The 24,230-nt window shown below is 38.6% G+C and overlaps 1 protein-coding gene across 2 annotated transcripts; it reads right to left on the bottom strand.

Moving 5' to 3' along the window:
• Positions 1-21: 21 nt before the first annotated feature.
• MTFR2 (mitochondrial fission regulator 2) lies at positions 22-22,605 on the bottom strand. Of its 2 annotated transcripts, none has more exons than XM_021553068.3 (8): positions 22,497-22,605; positions 21,865-21,996; positions 21,414-21,518; positions 21,049-21,173; positions 18,930-19,144; positions 17,667-17,967; positions 15,489-15,675; positions 22-13,970 (listed from the first exon to the last, which is right to left on the bottom strand). In XM_021553068.3, the coding sequence occupies exons 1-8, from the start codon at positions 22,560-22,562 to the stop codon at positions 13,872-13,874; spliced, it is 1,230 nt and encodes a 409-aa protein (XP_021408743.2). In that variant the 5' UTR covers positions 22,563-22,605; the 3' UTR covers positions 22-13,871. The 2 variants fall into 2 exon arrangements, with proteins under 2 accessions (XP_021408743.2, XP_077638261.1); XM_077782135.2 differs by having other exon boundaries at positions 15,498-15,675.
• Positions 22,606-24,230: the final 1,625 nt, after the last annotated feature.

Raw genomic sequence — 24,230 nt, 5'->3', positions numbered from 1 at the left:
ACTACAATTGAACAAAATACAGCAGCTGGAAATTCATTTTATTTCAGTGTTGTTTAGCCAACATTTTAAATTTAAACTTTTCTTTAAAAATTAAAGTTTTCTAAAAAAACTCCTAAATTTAAACTTTTCTTAAAAAAAAACAAACCACCCTTCAGAATCACAGTGTTTTCTTGTGTCCCCCAGACGCAAGCAGAACTGCAAAATTGATTTTAGAATGAAGCCCCTTAGAGATCTGTCCTATATAGGGTTGGAGTTGTGATGGTTTCTCCAGGAGTCTTCTACATAGTCACCATTGGAAAACCACTGTTTTCAGTAACAGATTTAACAGAGTTATTTTCAGATACAGCCAAATCAATACATCTTCCCACTCTGCACAGTCACTCTCTGGATGGATGCTGATGTTTAATGGTTCAAAACAAAAAATGCAGACCAGCAAGTTGAAATGCATCAATAAACAGCAAAAGAAAAATTAATTATAAGGCAATATTTTTTCATGGCCAAATACTTAATTATGGTTTAAAATTCAAGTGGAAAATCTTGGAAATATATCTATTCTAAGAGAAGAAACAATGCAATATGTATATGACAAACAATACAGACACTTCTTTTAGCTAAAGGTGAGGAAGGCGGGGTTTCTCCAATGTCCAATCCTCTTCAAGATAAAATGAGTACTATTACAAAATACTCTGGTTTTATCAACAAAGCAGGTTTGTGGTTTCTCCAGTTTGACACCTCTCAATTTTTTAGTGATGTTGTGTGGAATAGAGTCTCAAACAGCTGTTTAGGGACTGACAGCAAAGGAATTACAGGTTAGAGAAGAGTTTAAAGTGGCTCTGCTAGTAAAACCAGTACATCATCTCACTGTATCCTGGGCTAGTTTGGCTCTTAGGTAGAGTTCAACATCGTGCAACACTTTAATCCATGACAATTGAATTTTGTTACCAGCAGTAGCACTTTGTAAAAGCTACCGTGCAGACCTAAACACACAAGGAAGTATGGCAGCAGCAAATGAATTTTATGTCAGATTTTATAGTAATACAATTTAGAGAGAAGATTTGAATCCTGTACCCTACAGAGCTCTAAATATATTGTACTACTAGATTAGGAAGGGATCTAGGTGTCTTAAGAAGTTGTAACTAAAATGGAGTATTAGAATTCATACAAACAGAGGAGTTGTCCTATTATTTCCAGCACTCCTACCACCTAAAGATAAATTCAATTTGTATACCAATCATCCCTCGCTAAAAAGTGCAAGTACAAGAGTGGGAAGTGCAAAGAGTGTCAAAAAGCAATTTGAATCACGAAAAATCTCCAGGAGGGAGAGAGAGGGAAAAAACCACTATAGCTTCATTAGTGTCACCTATAAAAAAATCAGAACATTTGGGCAGACTGAGAGCTTGTACTTTCCCCAGATCAAAACATAAGTAAACAAAGTGCAGCTGTGCATATGGAAGTTGCTGCCATAAGAATATATTAACCTTTAATCATATAGAAAGCTTAAAAGATTGAACATTCAGATGAAACAAAAAGGGAATTCCTGGTTACAAATAAATATTACTAAAACTGTAATCCTGAAGAAAATACATTTTAATACTTAAATCCAACATTAGTTTAAAGTGATGCTTTCCTGACCTACTCATGCTGCTCAGCAGCTGTTACATTCCAAATCCAGATTTTCCATTTTGTATGTCTAGAGGATTCCTATGAGCTTAGTTCATATATAAGCATATTTATGAAAGAAATACAGCTACCAAAAAGAAAAATCATATGCTACACTTACACATGTATTTGATGCCCAGCCCCATTTCTATAACCACACCTACCAACACCTGCAGATATTCTGAGGGGCTAGTCCACACTAGGCAACCAAAATGCAAAGAAAATAGGAAGTACTGGAACATATGATGGATTCAAGGGCAGATTGAGGAAACTATTGTCCCCAAGACCACTTGTTTGCATCTGCCATGCTTTGTGTTGGGTAAATATATTTCAAGTCAGCTTCTAGAAGGAGGAGAAAAAATCAATACATTGTTATCTTCAGCTGAGAGACCAAACCATGAGTGGAATTACTTTGTTTAAAAAAATGTACTGTTTTGCTGGGATGAGGTTCCATGTAGATGACAAGTAGCTTGGGGCATTGCCACTGCCCTCTGTGGTACCTTTGCACAGCACATTTATTCCCCTCAATGCATCGGGAAAGTTACTGCCACCAGCTCCACCATTTCTGCATGGACCATTACGGAGTGGCCCCTTGCACTTTGGTGCTTTGAAGTCTCTTTTATCAGTGCTGCGGCTGAATTAATACGCACAGAGATGTGCATGGTAACTGCCCCAGCTCCTACATGAAAAGGAAATCTTCCCCAACAATGCCACTGCCTGAAGACTGCCTATATAAAGGCAGATACTAGACAAATCAAGAAACATAATTAAGATTTAGGATGGGTACATCAGCCACTCAAAATGCCTAAGTGACATTGGCACATTGGCTTTAGGTACATAAAGGTATGTACTGAAGTTTTAACACAGCAAATACACTTCCTTCATTTAACTCCATTATAGCCACAAAGATAATACAGAAACTACCTGATGGGGTTAGTGAATTAAAGTGAAGGATCTTGGATAAGAAGCTGTGTAGTTGATTTCATTTTGCACTTGATCCTTACAAATCCTCTTGCTTGGTCTATCAGGAGTCCTGTCTGGAGGCAACTAAAACTGGTTATCAAGCCTCATTCTTACCTTCTTAGAAGTCTTGCCCTCATCCCCTCCCCTCCATACCTAATTATGGTCAGCTTCTTGAAAATACCAACTAATCACAAGCAACACAAAAAATAATTTTATTTGGGAAATAATGGTATTTTTTATGATTCAAATCATATTTTATATTCTTTTAAAGAGCAATGTGATTTCCCCCTCCCTCTCAAGAGAAGCAGGGAATTCTTTCTTCTCTGAGATGTTCTGGATTTAGCTGGAAGCCATAAAGCTCAGAAACTGCAGGATATCTCATTCAAGAGAGCCATAGCAAGAAGCTCACTGCTCACTCAGAGAATGCAGCAAGTAAATAAAATTCTTGTGAGCCTTTGCTATCAGCCAGACATGAGAGGGGCCTAAGAGACGTCACTGCAACTCAGAAAGGTATTAAGTGGAAGCAAACACTTGCCTGCAAGGTCACAACTCCTTTTTTTATTTTCTGTTGTCCTTGATAATTCCTGTGTTCTTGCTAGGTAAAATTGTAGAGGTTTGCTTGTAATAAAGACTAGCTCTTTGATTTCAAGAGAAAGAGCTTCCTGAAGCTCAGATCCACTTCAACTCCCATCCCACTTTTTATTAAGCATATTTTACAACAGCACGAAAGACTTCCTTCTTTTTAAAGAGTATTTCAGTTTTCCAGTTTTAAGAAAGAACAGTCAATAATATTACTATTAATGTTTGCTTAGGATGAAGCCTAAGAAAAGTCTGGACTTCAGCTGCCTTTTGCAAATCCTAAACATGTCACAATATAATCCTGCGTAACCAATAGCCTCCATTTTCTTCTGACCAGTTCCACTACTTAGGCCTTTATGTTGACAGATTTTGAAATACAAACCACCAACAAAATTACCTGGCATTTTGATTATGGCAACTCACACTGTATGAGAAATGCGAAATAGAGGTGTAGCTTATTTATTTGCCCTGTGGTCACTTTGGAGCACTCTAGTTATAGATCAGGAACTGCACAAGGGACACCAATGCTGCTCCCATGGCAAGTTGTTAGAATAGAAATAATTTAATAACAGATTCATGTTAGAGGTCAAGAAGCAAATCATCATAGGTCCTGAAGAGAGCTAGATGTCAAAGGACAGCTTCTATGAGCACAACTTCTATGGTTCTGCGGAAAAAGTAAATTGATGACCTCCAGGTACCTTAAAAAAATCTGTATGTGTTACTAGGGGTTTGGGGTCCTGTTTTGGTTTTTGGGGTTGTTTTTTTTTTTGAGTTTATTCCTTCACCAATCCAACTGCAGTTCTTTCTTTCAGATACTTCAGTGTCATTAATTTAAAGGGAGAGCTTACATCATCACTCTTGAGTTACTTGACAGCTTGAAGTTTTGCCTGTGGGTGTTACATTGCTCTCAGGGACATCTTGTATAATAATGCAGATGTCATTTTTCAGCTGGCACAGCACTTCTACAAGCTTAAAATTTACTGAGATTCATGATGGAATTAAGTCTTCTTAAATATCTGAATATCGGCAAAGAGTTTGCACCTTCAAGAGTAGCACCAGTTACTCTGTGAATCTAAAAGTACTTTTTAGATGTAAAACAAGTATAGTAAGAGCTGTTCTCTTTCTGAGACAACCTATGATAAATAGACTAGAAAATAAACATATAAAGAAGGAAGGCACCATTGTCAAAATGGACAATTGTTTCACTCTATAGTTGGGCCTCTGTCAAACCAGCATTGGGTTCTACTACAGAGAAGAAATTAAGAAGAGTCTCTACTTCCCACTGGGGATGTCATGCTCATTATTGAAATGCACTCTCATTTAAATTATTTTAGTTTTCACTTCCTACAACTGGCTAGTATAACAATTTCTCTCTGTCACAGAAAGAAGCTTTTAGCACTTTTTTTGATCTTCATGCATTCACAAATCAAGTCACACCAAACAGATTTTCTGTTTCTGAAATAATACAGTCTGAATGAAACAGTTTTATAGTTTTTCAACTGACTGTACTAGAATGTGCTTTCCTTCTGAAGAGCTAACCTGCTATGGCATTATCATTGTGGCTTTTTGGCATCATCAACATCTTCATTGTTTCTCTCTATGTAAATTCTGGTTTTAATTATCCACAAATTTTGTCCCTTATTTCATTACTAAAAATATGAAACTGCATTAGCCCAGTACCATTCTCTGTAATCTTTAGTAGAAATCCTTCCTTTCAGTCATTTACTATTATCTGCCAGCTAATCGGTTCTACATCTATTTAAATAACATCTACTTTTGTAGGTAATAAAAATGTATTTTTATTTACACTGTTCTACTGCAGCTATTTTTGTTAAAGATGGTTTAAAACATCTATTTTACAATACAGTCACAAGAGATCAATCCTGTTACCTAAGTATTTCCAACTGTGCAAAAGGATACCATTGTACAGGTTTTTATGCCTACAACTGATACATGCCAATTGACCTATAGTAATGTGTCCTATAGCAAAGGGCCCTATATGTCCAACAGCCAGCTTCTTCAGAATTTGCAGATTTAAATTGCTTAGCCAGGTCTAAATTTTTTGTTCTAGTATGTAGAGTTTAACTTATTCCTCCATCAAATAAGTACTTCAGTGGTACTTAGTGATCCTGTTTTTTTTTCTTACATATATACATTCCACTTTTCCTAAAATCTATGCAATTCCTAAATGAAATTTTTACCCATATTAAAGCAATGGAACAGCAACAACTTCCAAATAAAAGTGCCAGGGCCAATTACCAGGTGTGATGTTGACCATTCTCAGCCAGTATTGGGTCAGCTATTCACCACTATCATGCTTAGCCAAGAACCATTTTCTTCAAAGCTTCTAAGTCTTGACTGTATATTCAGTATATTATATATATATTATATATATATCTTGACTGTATATTCAGGTCTACTAAAGGATGACAAAGGACTTGGTCCTGTGGTCAAGATCCTTCTCACATTTTATTATGCTACGGAAGAGGAAAAAGGGGATACATGGAAGAAAATACTGTGATTTGGTACAGATGTGTAGAAATAGCACAAGTATCTCTGGGTTCCCCAGGCAACTACCAGCTTAGAGCACTGTTACCATGCTCTTCTCCTAGCAACAGCTCCAAGAGCTCACAAGGCACAAAGCAGGATCTCACAAATTCTGTTTATTTTGCTCACCTTATGTCAATGTTTCTTCAATATATTCTTTTATTTGTGAACTCAAAGACTTAATTTAACATCAAAAATTAGTTCAGTGACAAGCTAGGTTATACAGCAGATTATTTGGTATAAGACTCACTAGGAGCTGTGTTGTTCTGATATACTAAATACAAAGTATACTCTTCAAATCTGAAAGAAAAGGCTATACCACTAGAGAAATAATAAATGGGCTGGGGACTTGCTAGAAGTCTTGAAAAAGCAGACTCCTCAGAAATCTAACTAGTAAAGCCTTAATATAATTCTTATACATGCAGACAGTGCATATGAGAGTAACAGACAGAAGAAGCAAACACAAATGGATGGAAAATATTGGAGCGGTCAAATAAGCAGATAGGAACAGGAGGTGTTGATAAAGCTCACATCTCACTTGAGTCAAACCAAAGTACATCTTCAAAATACCTGTTTTTACTATCACAAAATACTGAGTTAGACATTATTTTCCCACTGTACACGCTATAAGGAACTCCCTACTTAATAACTTAAAACCAAGAACATTGTGCTTAACCTCTCTTCAGAAATACTTCCTTATAAGCAAAGAGTTTAAAAGCAGCCTGGCTTATCAAGCCTGCCCCAGTAGATGACAGTCAAACATGGTATGCAAGTCAAGCAAAAACACCTGCTAGAAAATAGATAATGGAAAAAGATGAGTAAAATACCAGACAGACAAAATCAAATACGAAACAACAGAATACACACAAAAAAACTCCCAATATTCCAAATGACAGAAACCCCTCACTTCAGCAGTAGAACACACAACCTCTGCTATTTCAGTTATTCCTACAGTTCTCATTATAGAAAAAATAGGACAAATATTTACAGCTGTAAGCTGTAAGGTAACAATGCATCAAACAACCATAAGGCAAAATAACACAGGAAAAACTAAAACTAAGCTTACTTTAAATTTCTTTCTACTGCTCCTTTATGCCAGCAACTGTTGCTCAGTGGCAACTGCCTCCCAGCAAACACAGGTGCTGTGTTATGGCACAAGAACTATAAGGTGAAACAGAGAAGTGGGAACAATCAATCTGGTTTCACTTTTCCTACTAAATAAAATGCCAATTGCCAAAGAGAAAGCACAGATGGCAAGAACAAAGTAGCCACTTTGAAGATTGACAAGACTGAAGGTTAAAATTTTCCCAGCTCTGCAAACATCCCCATACCCAGCTTTATGGATACACCTAAACTGGTTCAAGTCACTGTATACATGTGAGGAGCAAAGAATGCATATGTTTACAGAAGAGCAGTATAGTGTTTCATCTGAAATGAAAAAAATTGGAATTTCTATATCCCCACAGTCACTTTGACTTTCAATCAGTGAAAAGCAGCATATTTTCACTTGTATAAGCTAGAAGTTATGTGTGTACTGGACCACAAAGAGAACTCTCCAATGACCATTTTACATGGGATAAAGAGGATATTTTTTCAGAAAAAAAATAGTGCCAGGTCAAGCTTTTCCTCTAACTCACCACATAAAATTTTCAGCCTGTTTGCCCAGAAAATGAAGTAGCACTTTTGTTTTGTGAAGAGAATATAAACAAGCCAGGTGCTGACTTTTTAGTAATCCAAGTGCACATAAATACAGTTCATCATAATGCTAATAAGATAGAATCATCTACCTCTACAATTTTGTGCTATAAAAATAAAAATATAAATGCATTAAAATTTTGTTGTGAGAATTTATGCTGATAAAGCAGAATTTCTTTTTAGTTTAAGACTTGCAACACAGACCCGGTGTGATACTGCTCTCTTGTGGTTAAACTCATGCAATTAATCTACAAAATGTAACAACTATTGGTATTGATTATTTTAAAAGATATTCAAATGTATTTGAATCTAAGACATTTTTAGCTGATCAGCAATTTGAAGCAATCAGTGCCAGCTCCACTCCTGCAGACTGTACTGCCATGTCTCTGTTACCTAAAGAGAGAATTTATAATGCTGCTTTGGCTTCTGTGTCCCATTGAAATCAAATGCCTAAAATTAGCCTTAAACAAAAGGTAAGAATACATCCATCCCAATAACAATTACAGTCTAAACACTCTTCCTAAAATACATAAATAATTTACTTTTAAGGCCTACTTTAGCTTTCCAGACTGGATGAAAATGTAAGCAGAAATTAAAATGTAAGGAGGTCTAGAAACACAGCTGGAACAAAAGCACTATGCTGTTGGTTCTTTCAATGTGCAAAAAAAATTATTCAAATTCCCACTGCAGAAGGAGAGGTCCTGCTGACAGGATTATTGGGGAAAATCATGAATATGAAAAGAAGGGCCTTTTGATTATTATAATAATAATTTGTAAATAATCCAGCCAAATAATACTGACATCTGAAGTAGGACAGCTGTCATCTTTAGCCTTTATTCACAATACAGTTTTAGATATTGTGAAAACTAGCACCACAATTCAAGACTGAATTCCTAAACGAAGTGTTTCAAGGCATAACTATGGAGAATTATGTACATTGCTCTAAACCACTGAAACATCTACAAATAGCAAGGCTGTCAAAGACCCTTCCAGATTGCGCCTTTCACATTTGGCTAACTTGCAAGAAATAAAAGCAGAATCATTTACACAGATACAAGCATTGATTCATGCCATGTTTCCTTTTACATAATTCAAATTACTCTTTCTAATGCATCCATTATTTATGACTTTATAATATTCTTCCTTTTTCTAAAAAAACTTTTCTATACAACTACAAGATACCTGTTCTTTTTGCTATACTGTTCATATAGAGTGACTTCAGCTTCATAATTTAAAGTATTTTGAAAAATAATGAAAAATCCCCCTCTTTATATATTGGTAATTTACAACAGCATCCAATTCCTGCTAGTTAAGCTACATATCTTCAGACCTTTGAAATTAAATAGCCCTTCTCTGGACATGCTCAAACACCTTGATGTCTTTTCTTGCAATGAGGGGCTCAAAACCGGACACAGAAATCAAAGTGTGCCAAGTACAGGGGGTCAATCTCTGCCCTGGTCCTGCTTAGCCACACCATTCCTGATACAGGACACGATGCCACTGGCCTTCTTGGCCACCACGCTGGCTCATGTTCAGACACTGCCAACCAGTACCCCCCCAGGTCTTTTTTTGCCAGGTGGCTTTCCAGCTGCTCTGCCCCTAGCCTGTAGCACTGCATGGGGTTATTGTGACCCAAGGGCAGGACCTGGCACTGGGCCTTGTTGAACTCATACAGTTGTCTTTGGCCCATTGATCCAGCCTGTCCAGATCCCTTTGTAGAGCCTTCCTACCCTCCAGCAGATCAATACTCCCAGACAACTTAGTGTTGTGTGTGAACCAATGAGAGTATACTCAATCCCCGCATTGAGTTAAAGACAGAACTAATTCCTGGGAAATCCCACGAGTGACCAGCTGCCAGCTGGATGTAGCTCCATGCAACAACACTCTCTGGGCCCAGCCATCCAGCCAGGTTTTCATACTGCATCTGTACAAGCCATGAGTAGCCAGTTTCTCCAGGAGAATACTGTGGGAAATCATCAAAGACTTTACTGAAGTCCCCAGTTAGTTAGGATTGATGATAGATGATGGAAAGTGGCTCGGTGAGCATTTCCACCAGTTCCCTCAGTACCCTTGAGTGGATCCCATCTGGCCCCATAAACTTGTGAGTGTCCAAGTGTGGCAGGAAGTCATTGGCCATTTCCCCTTGGATTATGGGGGCTACATTCCACTCCCTGCCCCTGTCTTCCAGCTCAGAGGGCTGGGTACCTGGGGAACAAGTGGTCTAGCTATTAAAGGATGACAGAAAGAAGGCATTAAGTGCCTCAGCCTCATCATCGTTCTTTGTCACTATGCTTCTCCACACACCCAAAAAAGGATGGAGCGTCTTCTTGGACCTACTATCGTTACTGAAGTATTTAGAGAAACATTTTTACTTCAGTAGTCAAACTAAGTTTTAGCTGGGCTTTGACTATTATAATTTTCTCCCCAAGTTACCTCACAAAATACTTGTGGTCCTCCTGAATTGCCTGCCCCTTCTTCCAAAGGTCATAGGCCAAAGATCTCTGTCCAGCCAGACAAGTCTTCCCCATCAGCTCATCTTTCAGTTCATGGAAATCACTTCATCCTCTGCCACTAAGCATTTTCTTCTTGAAGAATATCCATCTTTTTTGGACTCCTTTGCCTTCTGGGACTGCCCCGCAAGAGATTCACTCAGTTTCCTAGACAGGCCTGACCTGCAGAAGTCCAGGATAGCAGTTCTGTTAACTCCCCTCCTTACTTCTCTGAGAACTGAAGACACTAATGGTCTGTGATTACAGTGCCCAAGATGTCTTCAGCTGTCACATCACCCACCAGGACTTTTTTGTTTGCACACAACCGGCACAGCAGGGTACCTTCCTCACTGCAAACTATTTAATCTCACACAGACATGCAACAATGCTCTAAAATATTATACACAATTAATTAATAGATTATTCAGATAAATCTGGAAGGTAATACAAATGTAGCTGAAGTCAGTGTCATTATGAAAAATGTATTGGTAAATAACATAGAGGGTCTGAGAACCTAGTAGAGGAACAAGGATGATAAATATCTCCCAGGTAGCCACAATCACTGGCAAACACATTTCAGATAAAGTGGAAGTGAAATTTGGCTGCAGCCCTTGCTTAACACTGAGACATCAGTCTTGCTTGTAGAACTTTCTTTCCCCAAAGTATCTGATCAGTAACTCAAGGTTAACTTGCTTAGCAGGTTCCCTTTGTCAGTTTGGCTTTTGCAAGAACCCTATATATAATTTTACTATTTAGGTGGGACTAAAGAACAGTGTAATAAATTCCTAACAAGAAGAAATGACTGAGGGCAGTGAATACTGTTGCATACTCTCTGCTCTATCTTTATCCAAAAACTCTGTACCTACACATACAGAGAATATATAAATTAAATATATATTAATATAAGGATTAATACATGTGAAATTATATATTAATGGTCCCTCACAAAGTAGTGAGTATCTGGACAGGTCTGGTATATTATAGGAATATGTCAGCAGTGCTATTCTGACAATAATTGCCAGGTAATTGTATTAATTACTCTCCTTGTAATGGGAAGCTCACTGATAGAGAACTCAAATGTTTTAGGATCTCCTAGAAGAAAATCTAAAAGGATGTTTTTAAAGGACTGCATTTAAAGGACTACTTTTCCTTCTAGCCCTTTTACTCAAAACATTTGAAACATTTACTTGTTTCAATTTTATCAGCTGGAAAATTGGACATCATACACATATTTTTTTTAAGTCTTTCTAGTAGAAAAACAAAACCAACTTCCATTCAGCAACCACCTTAGCACCTCCTGAAGGAAGACATCCTGCCCAAAAATTCACTGGGAGTGGTAGAAGAGTATGTTTTTCAGACTTCTTCAGTGACAAGAAGGCACAACCTTTCACAAGATCATGCCAGCAGACCAATAGAGCCCTCGTGCTCCTGAGTCTCCTTCTCCTCTCCTAGATCAATAGCACAGCTCTTGAGTTGCATTGTGACTGAGCAATTCGGTCAGAAGCCTTATGTAAACAAGGGCATTTGTAGGAAAAACATGGAATGGATTCTAGGTGGGCACAGGAAGCTTCAGAGAAGCTAACACTGCTTCCCAGTTGTTGATACAGAACTTTTAGTCAAAGACAGTAAGATGACAAAGCCATATTTCCATCAGTTCTGAAAAGGGAGAAAAATCTCTGCAACAAGTGATAGAACTTTTCATTACTAACTTCTGCTAAGCTTTCCGACTTCCTGGTATTAAAAACTGTCAGATGTTACCAGATACCACCCACAGACTTCTTTACATCTGGAAGTACATAAAATAAAAAGCCTGTCCTTCTAACATGTGTAGGTGGGGGAAAAAATCACATAGTCCACTACTTATTCTTTTCTATAAGGAAGAGGATCAGCTATAAACTGTATCACTGCACAATTCACATCAGAATAAAAATCAAACAGTATCCAACAACCAGAAGGGTCACACAGCTCACTAAAATTTGCAGATGTTTCTTACACTAGATCATTGTGTTAAGAGGTACTGAGAAATTTCTCAGAAGTCTCCCTAAAATGAAGGGACACTGGAAAGTCAAAATTCTCACCACAAACTGCTCCTGTTGGCCTAATTTGTAGTTAAATGATGAACTCTGGGGAAAACAGAAAAATTGCAAAAGGAGTCCGAATTAATTGTTCTTCATAAAGAGAAGAAACTATTGGTCACACACATACAACTGATGAAACTACTGTATAGCTCTGCACACAGTTCAGTCTCTCAAACAAGGAATTCCATCCTGCTTGTCAGTCACAACAGCAGGGCCACAACCTCCAAAACCCCCTGGATCTAGGAATGCTGATACAAACCAGGAAATGGCTTGCAGTCACTGCAGTGCAGATACTGAGCAAGAGGGAGCCAATTCACAGCCTTTATGCTCACTGGGACTCACCTGCCTGCATGTCCTCTTCAGTGGACACCACTTCCTTCACTGGCACTGCCTGCTGCTCTTGTACAGCAGAGACCAGAGCAGCAGACAAAAGACCATGAGGAGCTTTGATGGAAGAGGGTAAAATTATCCAGTACAGGGCTCAGCTAGATATTCTGTACAGATTTCATAACAATTATCAAGTTTAGGTAGAGAAAGCAGCAAATGCTTATTTTGGAAGAAGCATTGGAAGAAAGCGAAGGCCAAACTATTACAGACCAATCAAGGAATGGGAGAATATGATAAAGTTCAATAATTACTAAATTCAGAAGAAATAAATGCCTAGAGAATTTAATTTTAGAAGTGTAATATATCAAATCAATTAAGCTCCAGTTTTAGTCAAAAGATAATTTTTAAAACCAAAATGTATGGTATTTGCACACTAATTTCTTACAACTGTGCAAATAAGACTCAGCAGTAAGAGAGGATGCAGTTGTAAGTCTTCTCCATGTATGTGAGCAGGGAAATAGAAGACACATGGGATATAAGGGATAACAATCTGACAGGATTTGGTTTTATACATCAGGATTGTTAGACAAAAGATTAGGTGAAAACAGCTCCTGTAAGCAGTAGATCATAACAAATTTGTAAATAAGTGGCTTCATTAAATCATTCCTACTCTGGTAGGAAAAAATACAAGTTGTTCTTTAATTAGTTTTAGATAATGCAATTTAAGAACCTGGCTAATACGATCAGTTCTTAAGATACAAAAGAGTCTGCAACACAAAAGGCCACTACCACACACATCTACAATATAAAGAGATTTTTATTTTATAAGCTCTTTTGAACAAAACTGAGTTCATATGCACACGCCAAGACAGAAATTAATATTTAATTACATATGGAATTTAGACTGTGTGCAAGCAGATCTCTCTGCATGGTTTTTACCTCGGAATGCAACTCCCTTATATTACAGGCATTTAATAGATGACCTGCCGTTTACTCACAGCACAAATTTCCACAAACATGAAAATTCATCTCTTAACCCAAAATAAATTAGAAAACTGTTTGCACCTGGAATAAGGAGTTACATCAGTAAACTGCACAGAAAACCAAGGCAACTATGCCCTTTCATGAAAAAGTATTACCATTATATACAGTAGTTATAACACACTTAAAAAAAGTTTACACTTCCTTGTTATTTACACTGGAGTGCAAACAGAGCATATACCTCATCTCCCACAGTAATAAATCTTTGTTTTCCCCACACACACTCTGCTTTCTTGAATTCCCCAGGTTCCAAAGGCACTGCTCCATAGCAATAGAAACCTTCTCTCAGTTCTGTGCTTCTTGTAAAACCATCACATTCACAAGTCTGGCTACTGAGAAACCAAAGAGAAGGAAGAGGTAATTCTACAAACCCTGCAACACCCAAACTCCAACAGCATAGGAAAGGCATGTTCTGGAAACGTTACAGCACCTTACAGCAGTTTCAAAGTAGACCCACCACTTATACACACTGAACCTTCTTTGGAAGTCTCCATTATATCTGAGCTCTCACTTTCCATGCTGGTACATGCTTAACTCCATCAGTTCTTGTAAGGCTGGGTTTTGCATTTGCCTTCAGACTGCAGTGCCCTACCTGAAGAACAGAGATGAAGTTAAAATTATATCCAAGAAACTCTTAGAACCCAGAATTAGGAGATGTTTACAAGAAAAACATTTTAGAAGAGTTGTTGCACTTCTCTCAACATAGAAAGAATAAAATAGTAAGTCTGTGCAATTGGTTTAAGTACATTTATTCTTCAAAATACTCAACAGTTAACAGTTAACAGTTAGAGGCTTGGTTACAAACTCATAGCATTATTCTGCTTTTTTGTATCTACTCCTGAACATGCTGGCCTTAAGCAGTCTCTCTTCCAGGACTTTATAATCCAGCTGTCAGATCCTGGAACAAAAGCTATTCCATATACAAGCTGTTCCAGGAGCTAGTTTTGATCTTTGTATCTAGAATCAGGTATGTCAGCTATGCAGTGCAATAGTCTGCAGCATCAAAAATACCAGCATGATTATTTTTAGGACATTAAAAAAAAAAAAAAGTCAAATTTCTAAGACTGCACCAGGTACTGTTGACACACTGTAAAACATATGCTACATTTAGCTCAGGAAATCCTTGAGGCAGCTGAAATAAAAAAAAAATCAAATCAAATCACTACAGCTAGAAAGAAAGAGGAGCACACACATTAGTTTTCCTCAAGTTTTCAGCCACACAGCTAGACACACATAAGAGCAGCTTCCAAAGAATATCTAAGAATATCTGGATTTCCATTGTATGTTCTGCATTACTATTTCCCTCCATAAGGGTAACAAATGCCACAAATTGAATCTTTTCTATCACTCTTACAATAAAAAGATAAATAGCTAAGCAGAGAGACATGGTTTAAATTAGTGACACCTATTTCTATCCATCTCATCTGAGCAGTTCTGAGGTTTGTCGAAATGCCTAAAAAACAACAAAGACAGCACTGCTGAACTGTATAAGATGAGGTAGATGGCACAGGCTGATATATGGCACAGGCTGATATGCAGCAATCCGTGCTCAGAACCACCTTAGTCCAATGGCTCTGTCTACCACTTCTTTGCTCCTAGGAAAAACTGTATTCTTCATGGGCTTTACAACAGAATCACAACTCAGATTAAGATTCAAACTGTGTGGAAACTACACTCAAAGGAAAATATTACAGACTCTGCATTTATTTTCATTTCTGAGCAGTTAGGGTATATTAGTCAGACCTTTCTGTACCTTCCAGATAGTCTTATTTGAAAAATTAGTCAACAACTATTTAAACACACAGTTTTCATGCATGGATACCTGCCAGGTTATCATCAAGCTAAGGTCCATAGTTCAATCTACTATGAGCTGAATTTTTAAAATCAATCTTCCAAGTTTTTTTTCTTTGCACATCTAGAAGTACATTTACCAGTCTAAACCCACCCTAATTAAGTTGCAATGTTCTGCTTTGATTATGCTTTAAAGAATAACTATCTAGGCTGAGGGCTAAAAAAAATTGTAGAGAAGTTCTAGACTTGTGAAAACTCTGCAACTGTCCATGAAAACAGGAGTAAGTTCAAGAATACAAACACACGTGTAAAAACATACCACTGGTACCTCAGGACTAGAAAATGGAGAGCTATCAAAAGAATTATTCTCTTTGTCCAGGGAATCATCTTCATCATCATTTTTATGTGCAAATTTCTGCTTTAGAGCGTGAGTTAGTACAGCAACCGGATCCCAGTCTGAATTCTGCATCTTTTTGGGTCTAGAAAGAGGGGTACCTCCAGGAGACCTATGAATGACAACAAAAAAGTTATTGTCTCCTGACCCTAATCCTGTACTAATTCAAAAGCTATAGGCACAACTTCTGTAAATGCCCTATTCTATACATCCCTGATTACACAAGTAATGCTGCTGTAACGTCAAAAACAACTGATACAGTTACACCCAACAACTTGTCAGCCACATTCTTAGCCTCTTAGCCTGAAAACACAACTTGATGCTGTTCCATGAAGAAAGCTGTCAAAAAATCAACACAAAGTGTTAAAGTACTGCAAATAACAAGAAAAAAAGGGCAAAATTGCAGTTTTTATACCAAGTCATTTACAAGTTATATTGAAGTATGTTAATGGGAATGTCCCACTAAGGTATTTTATAATCCCTGTGAACATAATTTAAATTTTATTCATTTTAAGTTCATTTAAATTCAGAAATCAAAATGGCACCTACACCCCAAAATTTACCATAAATGTGGAAGCTAATGACTAGTCCAAGACAACAAATTATAAGATTTTCTAACCATTGAGGAATCTTGGGGGTGTGGTGGAGTAGAAAAATCTAGAGGTGTTCAGAGTTCTGCTGTCTCCGGGCAGATGATTTGTACCTAATAATGCACAATGACAACACCAAGTTCTAAGTCTGGCACTTACAGTCATTGTTGCTTAAGACAAAACCTGAGAGGACTGAGTTCATGGTCCCTACAAAAACAAGCCCTCAGAGCACTTGCACAATGTCTAAGACAATGTTTGGATGGTAGAAACTGGGATCTTCAGGCTCTCCATTTCTGAGAACAGAGGACTTGCCTTTGCAGTACACATTAAATTTGTATACACTTTGTATACACATTAAATTACTGTCAGAAAGATTGTAACAATTTTGATCATCATTACTTCCCCCCAAAATAGAAATTATTCATTACTCAGTTAAGCTTTATTTCAGAATACATGTAGATGCCTAAGTCCAGAAGGCATTTGGATGTACAAGCTATCACTTCCTGCTAATTATGCCCCTGCTCAATGTGTTAAAACTGTCAAACTGAATATCTCACTTTCTTCATTCATCATACATGAAATTATAGAGAAAAAAACATATATAAAGGAAACACACAGGTTTACCCAAGTGCATTTTATATTTGCTTTATTTATTTACTGTGACAATGCAATCAAAAGCATAAAGACATGCTTTTGATTTGCATGTAAATTATTTGCCCAAGTTTTGTGCTAGTCATTTTCAGGTATAAAGCTCACAGTTAAGAAAATGTTGACATGAGAATGCAATAAGTTTTGCCAAGTGACATTCTTCCCACATTGAGAGCTTCAAATATTCATTACAGGTTCAGTTTTTCTTACTTTTTCAGTCCAAGAAGTTCAGAAAAGAATCCTGAAGGTGTAATCTCTATTATACCTAGTATAGCAGACACCAGAAGAGGTATTGAAGTCTTTAGTAAAACAGTTTTTTTACAAGTCAACTGCACTTACCATCAAAACAGCTTACCACAAAAAATATTTATAATCCTATTGAATACTGCACTATTCAACTGCACTACTGAAATACAAATTTATGAAATGTTTTCAATAAATGATACAGTATATGTTTTCATAAACACTTCAAAGCTTGAACCAGGATATTCTGAGTATGTTAACAGTAGTTTTCTAAAGTTTCCCTGAGGATCTCGCCTTTCACAGTGAATCCAGGATTATTTTTTCAGATTAGTTTCCTGTACCTGTGCATGCAGTCCTGTAAGCAACCTCTCACCTCCCCACACCAACCTGAGATTTGCATGCTGAAGCAGCACAATAGTTTAAAATGCTGCATTAGTCAGCATGTTTTAAATGCATCTAAAAGCCATGTCACAAGCAGCTTATGTTTCCCACTGTAAACTAGGAAGCTGCCAACTTCAGTTTGTCAGCAGTAGATGCTCTTTAAATGAATGGTGTTCTCTGGTGCTACTGAACTGCTGTTGATGCTTAGATAGCCTTGGCTTGCACATCCAATCCAACCTACCTCTCAACAGCTCGCAACTGAACTTTGTTTAGGTCTTTCAAAACATCCATCATACTGGGAAAGTTCTTTGTCCTCTGGTGATCAGTACTGTTAGCTGCAGTTGAATCGCTGTTTCTTGCAGCTCGGCGTTGTTTGATAAGTTCCAATGCAGAATTACTAGCATCAACACCAGATGGTGCACCAGAAGGAAGTGGAGGAGGCGAGGGAATTACAAAGTGATTGTGAGAGACGGACAATGGCGTAGAAGTCATGGCTGGCAGTGGGTAAAATCCATCTGGAGTGTCAAGTGCTTTAAAGGCTCCTGCATACAGTTAGAGAAGAAAAACAACAACATATATTAACGTCTAGGATTAATCAGTTTTAAGTCAATATAAGACTTCCCTCTAAAAGCAGGGCAGTCTTTTTTTGGACACCTTGCACATTACAACACAGACGAACTAAACTTAAAGAACCTTATTTCAAACCCTCAAATTCAGAATACATGAAGTAATGAATCTGAGGTGTCTTGTGCTGCTCTGATTTTCACTTCTTGTGTCTTCAATCTAGGCACTAGATAAATCAGCAAAACACCCTGGTGATCAATGGTCTAGAGGTTACAATAACCTACATGAAGCAAATGATAACCATAAAACATGTAAAACAGGTTACAATACTGAGTGCAATGGAGAAGAAACAGAGAAGACCCAACAGAACAGCTGAAGCACAGAAGTGCCTCACAATGCCACAGAAAAGTATCTATCTCGCACCAGTCCAAGTATTTCAGCAACTACAGAGGGGTTGGTCTGCAAGTAAGACAACTGAGACCCAAAACTTAACAGGAAAAAAAAAGAGGTCACAAGATAGACGTGCATATTGGAGACCAACTACCTAGGACACATCTGTCTGTAGCATTTGTTTTTATTAAAGCCCCAACCAGACTGACTTAGAAACAGTGCAAAACCCCAAAGGGACAAACTCTGTCACTTTTTTAAACAGTTATTAGTAGCCTATAGATTGTGATGTTACTAAACTCTTTCAACATCATGGAAATTAGTATGAAGAGTACTTAGGATCAATTGCATTTGAACTTGGCAAATAGACCACAAAATAGAAAAGACAAAGCGCACCAAATAGCAAAAAGAAAAACTAAATATTATATTCAGTAGATGTAGTTGGTGTATCTTCAGTTAAAGCAGTTAAAGTTGTTCTCTACCAATATCAGACACGGCAAGCTCTAAAGCAAAAAAAAGGAACACTGGTTTGCTTTGAATCAGAAGGGCTTACGTGAGGGAACGCTTCCCAAGGTCTGCACTGAAACAATTGCAGCAATCTGAGCACGAAGAAAGGTCAGCTCATCTTCAAGTGCAGAAATTTTCTGGAGCGCTGCCTGATCAACACTGACGTTTTGTGCACTGTTTTTAGGAATGTGCTGTATTGAATCTAGACGTGCATATGGATCAGAAGGAGCTGTACTTTTCTCTTTTCTTCTCAATTCAGTCCTACAAAGCAAAAAAAAAAGGCAGTTTCAAAAGCCTCAGCCAACAATGGAAACCTCAAAACTACTTGGGCTGTTCAACCTAACTTTTCCAACTGTTTAAGGACACTACACTTTTAACCAGTCATCTTCTGAACAAGCACAGTGAAGATCCTTGCAAAATCATCATAAGAATTAGTCAGAAAATTCACTCAGGGATAATTAAACATCATAGTCATACAGTAGGACTGTCATTATTCAATAATTATTAGACTGACACCATAAGGTATCTCTCCCTTCTTGCCACATACAAGGCAAGAGAGGCAAAGAATAATGATCTCTTAATTAGGCTTCAGAAATTTTAGATGAACACTGCAAGCAGCAAAGTAGTTACAATCTTTCAGAAAATGTACTTGAAAATAGTAAGGTTTAATACAGACTTACAGAAAAAGAATCTCACCTTCTGTAAGCTACTATAACCAAAGACAGCCATTAGAAAATTGCGCTGTAAGTCTCAGGTTTTAATTTTAAAAATTGCTTCAAATCTGTGCCTGCAGAAATAAACTTAAAATGTAAGTATAAAATCAAATTACCAGAATTTCATTATGAAACACAAAAATTAAATTTACCCGATTAATTTAAGATGCACTAAGCTTTTATGGAAAAAAAGCCCAGACCTTTTCCCTTATTTTAAACATCCTTTTACTTCAAATCAGACCTGAAGCACTGCTTTCTGATTTGCCAAACCCTCTTGCTATAAACACTGCTTGAAAAGGAAAATGTATCAGTCAGAATAATTCTTGAAAAACATCCCACAGAGCCAGAGGAGGAGGAGAAACAAAGAATGGAAACAACAAAAGAATGAACTGTCATAGTTCTGTGAATCTGGCCAGCTAAATAACAGCACAAGCAGGACAAAACAGGCCAGGATTTTTTTTTTTTTGTCGTTGTTCTTTCAACAATGTTCTTGTTCTTCTGCTATTTTACAGCTGCTACAAACCAACTTTAATAATTTAACAATTATGCCTCAGGAAATATAAGATAAAACACATTGTATCCAACTTCTCCAAGGAAAAGCGTGTCATTTGAATTCATCAATTTCTTGTATTTTCATTTCTGCTAAGTACAACAAAGGTCACAGACAAACAAATGCCAATATGCAGCAGAATTACATTGTCCTATACAGATGCAGTACAAGACAACATGTGTGTACGTTTTATTCTTGCTTCTGGCTCTAACTCATCCTTGGATTTTTAACAGATCTTTATAGAGGAACAGCAAGACAACTTTCTATTTCTTCTCCAGCTGGGAAAAAAAAAAAAAAAGATAAACTTGTATACTATTCATGTCCACAAATTCTTGGACAATTTGTCATTTCACACTATCTGAAAAATTTTGTAATTTGTAAAAATATTTTCCTTCAGCCCTCTATAAAAGCTAGAAACATTTAAATAAAATATATTCAAAATTCTTTTAAAATTTTGAAATTATATTTGTTTTTCCATCAAAGCAACCATTAAGGCTTACATATGACACTGTAAAAATCAAAGCCAAAACAAGACATTATTTTTTTTTGTTTCCTCATTTATAAAGTTTATCAAACAGGGTGTAAACTAGAAGGATAAAAATAGGAATAGTCTTACAGTATACTGCAACAACGCACAAAATACCCTCTGAGTGAATATCATTTTAAGTACAGTAATGCACCTGACATACTACTATAAAAAAAAGAGACTCAATTTCAGAAATCTTTCAGAAAACAATGCTTTACATAGTCATAATCTTCAGGTAAGGAGGAAGTGCCTTTCCTCCCTCCTAAACCCAAAAGCCCAAGATGTTTCCAGAAAAGGCTAGGAATAAAGGACAAAAGCACGCACCATAGAAAAGGCAAAAGTTATTCCTATTATTACTTTTTACGCTTTTACTTACCTAAGTCTAGTACATGCTTGTCCTTCATCATTTGCCACCCACAGGACATCAGCAAGTGATGGAGCCACAGGAGCTGGAGCTGTACTTTGTTCATCATAACCCAATGAACTTGGGTTTTGAACAAACTAAAAACAATGCAAAAAAAATGGTATGAAGGGAAACTGGATTCAGCATATATTGAAGGTTCTGGCTCAGAAAAAAGGAATTTTTAAACAGTGCTATAATGTTTAAGGATGCACCACAGGGGTCCCTAAGGGATGCACCACAAAATTACAAAAGTTAAAAAGAAGAGGAAAGCTATCATCAAATTAAGAAACAAGAAAATACAAACAGGTGAAGTATACATATGACAATAAATTGCTTACTTGAAAATAAGGTCTGGGGTAGGGCTCCAAGGAAAGAATTGTTCCAAGTCTACGGACAACACTTCGAGTAGATCCATATTCCTTTTTTTTGCAAACAGATATGACCTAAAAAACAGAAAACTTTTGAACCTGAGAAGAAAAATCAAAGCCCCCAGTTCTTAATCTCATTTTAATTGAAGTTACTTAATTATTCCATGTTACAGGTAATTAAATATAGTGCAGTTTGGTTAACCTAACTTTTCAATGCTCTTCTCAAAATGAAAGTCTAAAGAGGCCTACAGTGGTCTGACAGACAATGTCTAAAACAATGCCAAAATGCAGAATATTTTCAAGAAGCCCAAAGGCCAACATCTTGAGATACTGGCAAAAGTGCCCGTTTAATTAACTACATGCAGCTGTGTAAGTCTTGGGAAAGAACAATTAGCAAAGCAGTGAAATAAATTTAACATACCTTGGCCTGATAGTTTCTTATGACAGCATATAACTGCTGGAGATGCCCTCCTGGTGAGACTGCTGAAGGTAGGCATGTTCCGAGAGTACGGCTGATACTGCTGCCAAACACGCGAGTTTCAAAAAACACGGCCTGTCAAAAAGACCAGCGGCTTCCAACAACGGAACCAGAAAGTATTCAGGGCAGCTCAGCCAAATCAGCACTCCTGGACATACTCGTTGTTTCCCCACACACAACGCTAGGGTTATCTCGGAACCACAAGCTGCAGCAGCGCCTCGCTGCTGACAGCCCCCACTGGGGAGCTGCCCCCGCTCCAACATCAGCGCCTCTTTCAGCTTCCCCGCCGCGCCTCTCCAGGTCTCTGAGCACTCGGCATTATCTGCTGCCGGGGAACGGGTACGCGGCCTTTTACTTGCAACAGCGCAGCACGAGCAGCCAACGCCGCTGACTTTCGTACCGTCGGTTCGGGCAGTGTCGGGGCAGTGACCCCACGCACGGGCAGCGCGCTCCGACAAACCCGGCTGCGGGCAAGGAAGGCGCTGAAGCCGCCCCAGCTCCCGCGGTGCCGACCTTCCCTCCCTCCGCCCAGCCGAGCGGCTCTCCGGGCCGAGGCCGCCGCCGCGGGGTCTCACCTGGTGCTGCGGCCAGCCGAGGTAGCGCAGCAGCCGCCGGAGGAGCCGCAGCAGCAGCAGCGCCATGGCGGGCACAGCCCGCGCCCGCAGCGCCGCCCGCGCGGGGGGCGGGGCGCCGCGGCAGCCCCGCCAATAGAAAGCCGGCGGTGCCGCGGCAGAGCCAATGAGCGGCGGGGCGGGCCGTCGCGAGGGGTGTCGGGAGGCAGCGGTTTGAACGCCGCGCTGCCCCAACCGGCCCCTCTTCCTTCCCAGGGAGCGCTCCCGGGAATGCGGGCGCACCGCGGCCACCTCGCGCGCCTGGCTGGCCAAGGGATCGTACTCACAACAAAGGTAACGCATGCCTCTGCGAAGGCAGAACACAGTACGCACCAAGAGAACTAACGCGCCAGAGGCTGTTAACTCACTGAATTAATGGCAAGGAGCTACACTGAGATGGTTTAGGCCTTCAATGTAGCAAACTCCTAACTACTTCATTCCGACACCCAAAACAAATGCAGAAAGTATCCTCATTGCAACAACTGCCCAGTAACACCTCACTACAAGTCAAAACCAGGCTTTGAAATTCTGCACTTGCTCTTTTATCTTGCATTTCCCTCCACCTTTTATAAGGAAGACTTCTACTCTTTTCCTAAAGAAAATTTGAAAACTTCAAGAAACTTATTCCTCCAGCTACACAGTCAGTGTTTGGAGGTCACCTTCCCTCATCTGTGCAGTCGGTGTTTTTATTGTTAGTACCGGAGTTCCTACAGCAGCATTGCTGACTGCTGTTATCCATGTCAGCTGATGTAGCAGTACTGGTAACACAGGCTGTAGCAACAGCTTCAAGGGACTAGGAAGATTTAAGCTTGAGGAGAGAAAGGGTAGAAGATTTTAATGGATATTTAGAAAAAAAATGTACTATAATCCTTGCCTTAAAGGAAAAAAGTACTTCTCACCTACTCCTCCAACACCTTACTAAACAAGGGAAAGTGTCAACAGAATGGGAGCAACACACAGCTCTACTGGAAAGCCAGGAAGAGACAGGGTCTCTCAAGCAGCAGCAAAACCAAGGCAAGTTAGTTTTACTGCAACACTGCACTGAGAGGTGCAGTTGGTACTTGTACAGAAATGCTTCAAGTCAGCAGGTACAGCTCTCAGTATAGAAGGGATCTGCAGGATCTTCTGAACAAAAGCATCATATGACAGGCCAGCTTTAAAAGACAAGCAGAAGTGACACAGGGCTCAAGGCTTAATGCTGCTTCCCCAAAGCTCAGGGAGAGCTCCTTTAGAAAAGCATTAGCAAAACAATTGCAGGAAACCTTTACTCTTATGTAGCTGCCCACTGTTACAGTAATGCTGATTGTTCCTGGGAGAGAAGAGGATGTGAGATTTAATTCCAAACCAAGAAACTAAATGGGACACTGTACTAACAGTACGGCTACTGGATTCCATGTTGGCTGGTGGCTCTTTTTTTTCTGCCTAGTAAAACGTATGCCTGATTTTATCTGAACTGCAGGGATAACTTCAAACTCTGTGAATCCACTTCATCTCTGCATGGTGTCCTTAAAATGTGCTTCATTGCTGGAGAGCAGTGAGTCAGAATGAGTAGCTGAATTCAAAAGACAGTTAAACATTTTAAACCAGCATAATGTCTACACAATGATTTTCCCCTGTACCACCAGTGTTGGTCTTTACCTTTTAACAAGAGAAATGCAAAATGCACTGAGATTCCATTCACAAGTCATGCAACTACCC

This window comes from Lonchura striata, chromosome 3 (genome assembly GCF_050655825.1).
Source record: "Lonchura striata isolate lonStrDom1 chromosome 3, ASM5065582v1, whole genome shotgun sequence".
Taxonomy (NCBI): Eukaryota; Metazoa; Chordata; class Aves; order Passeriformes; family Estrildidae; genus Lonchura; species Lonchura striata.
The sequence above is the reverse complement of the archived record's forward strand: the minus strand, read 5'-3'. Positions and strand labels throughout refer to the sequence as shown.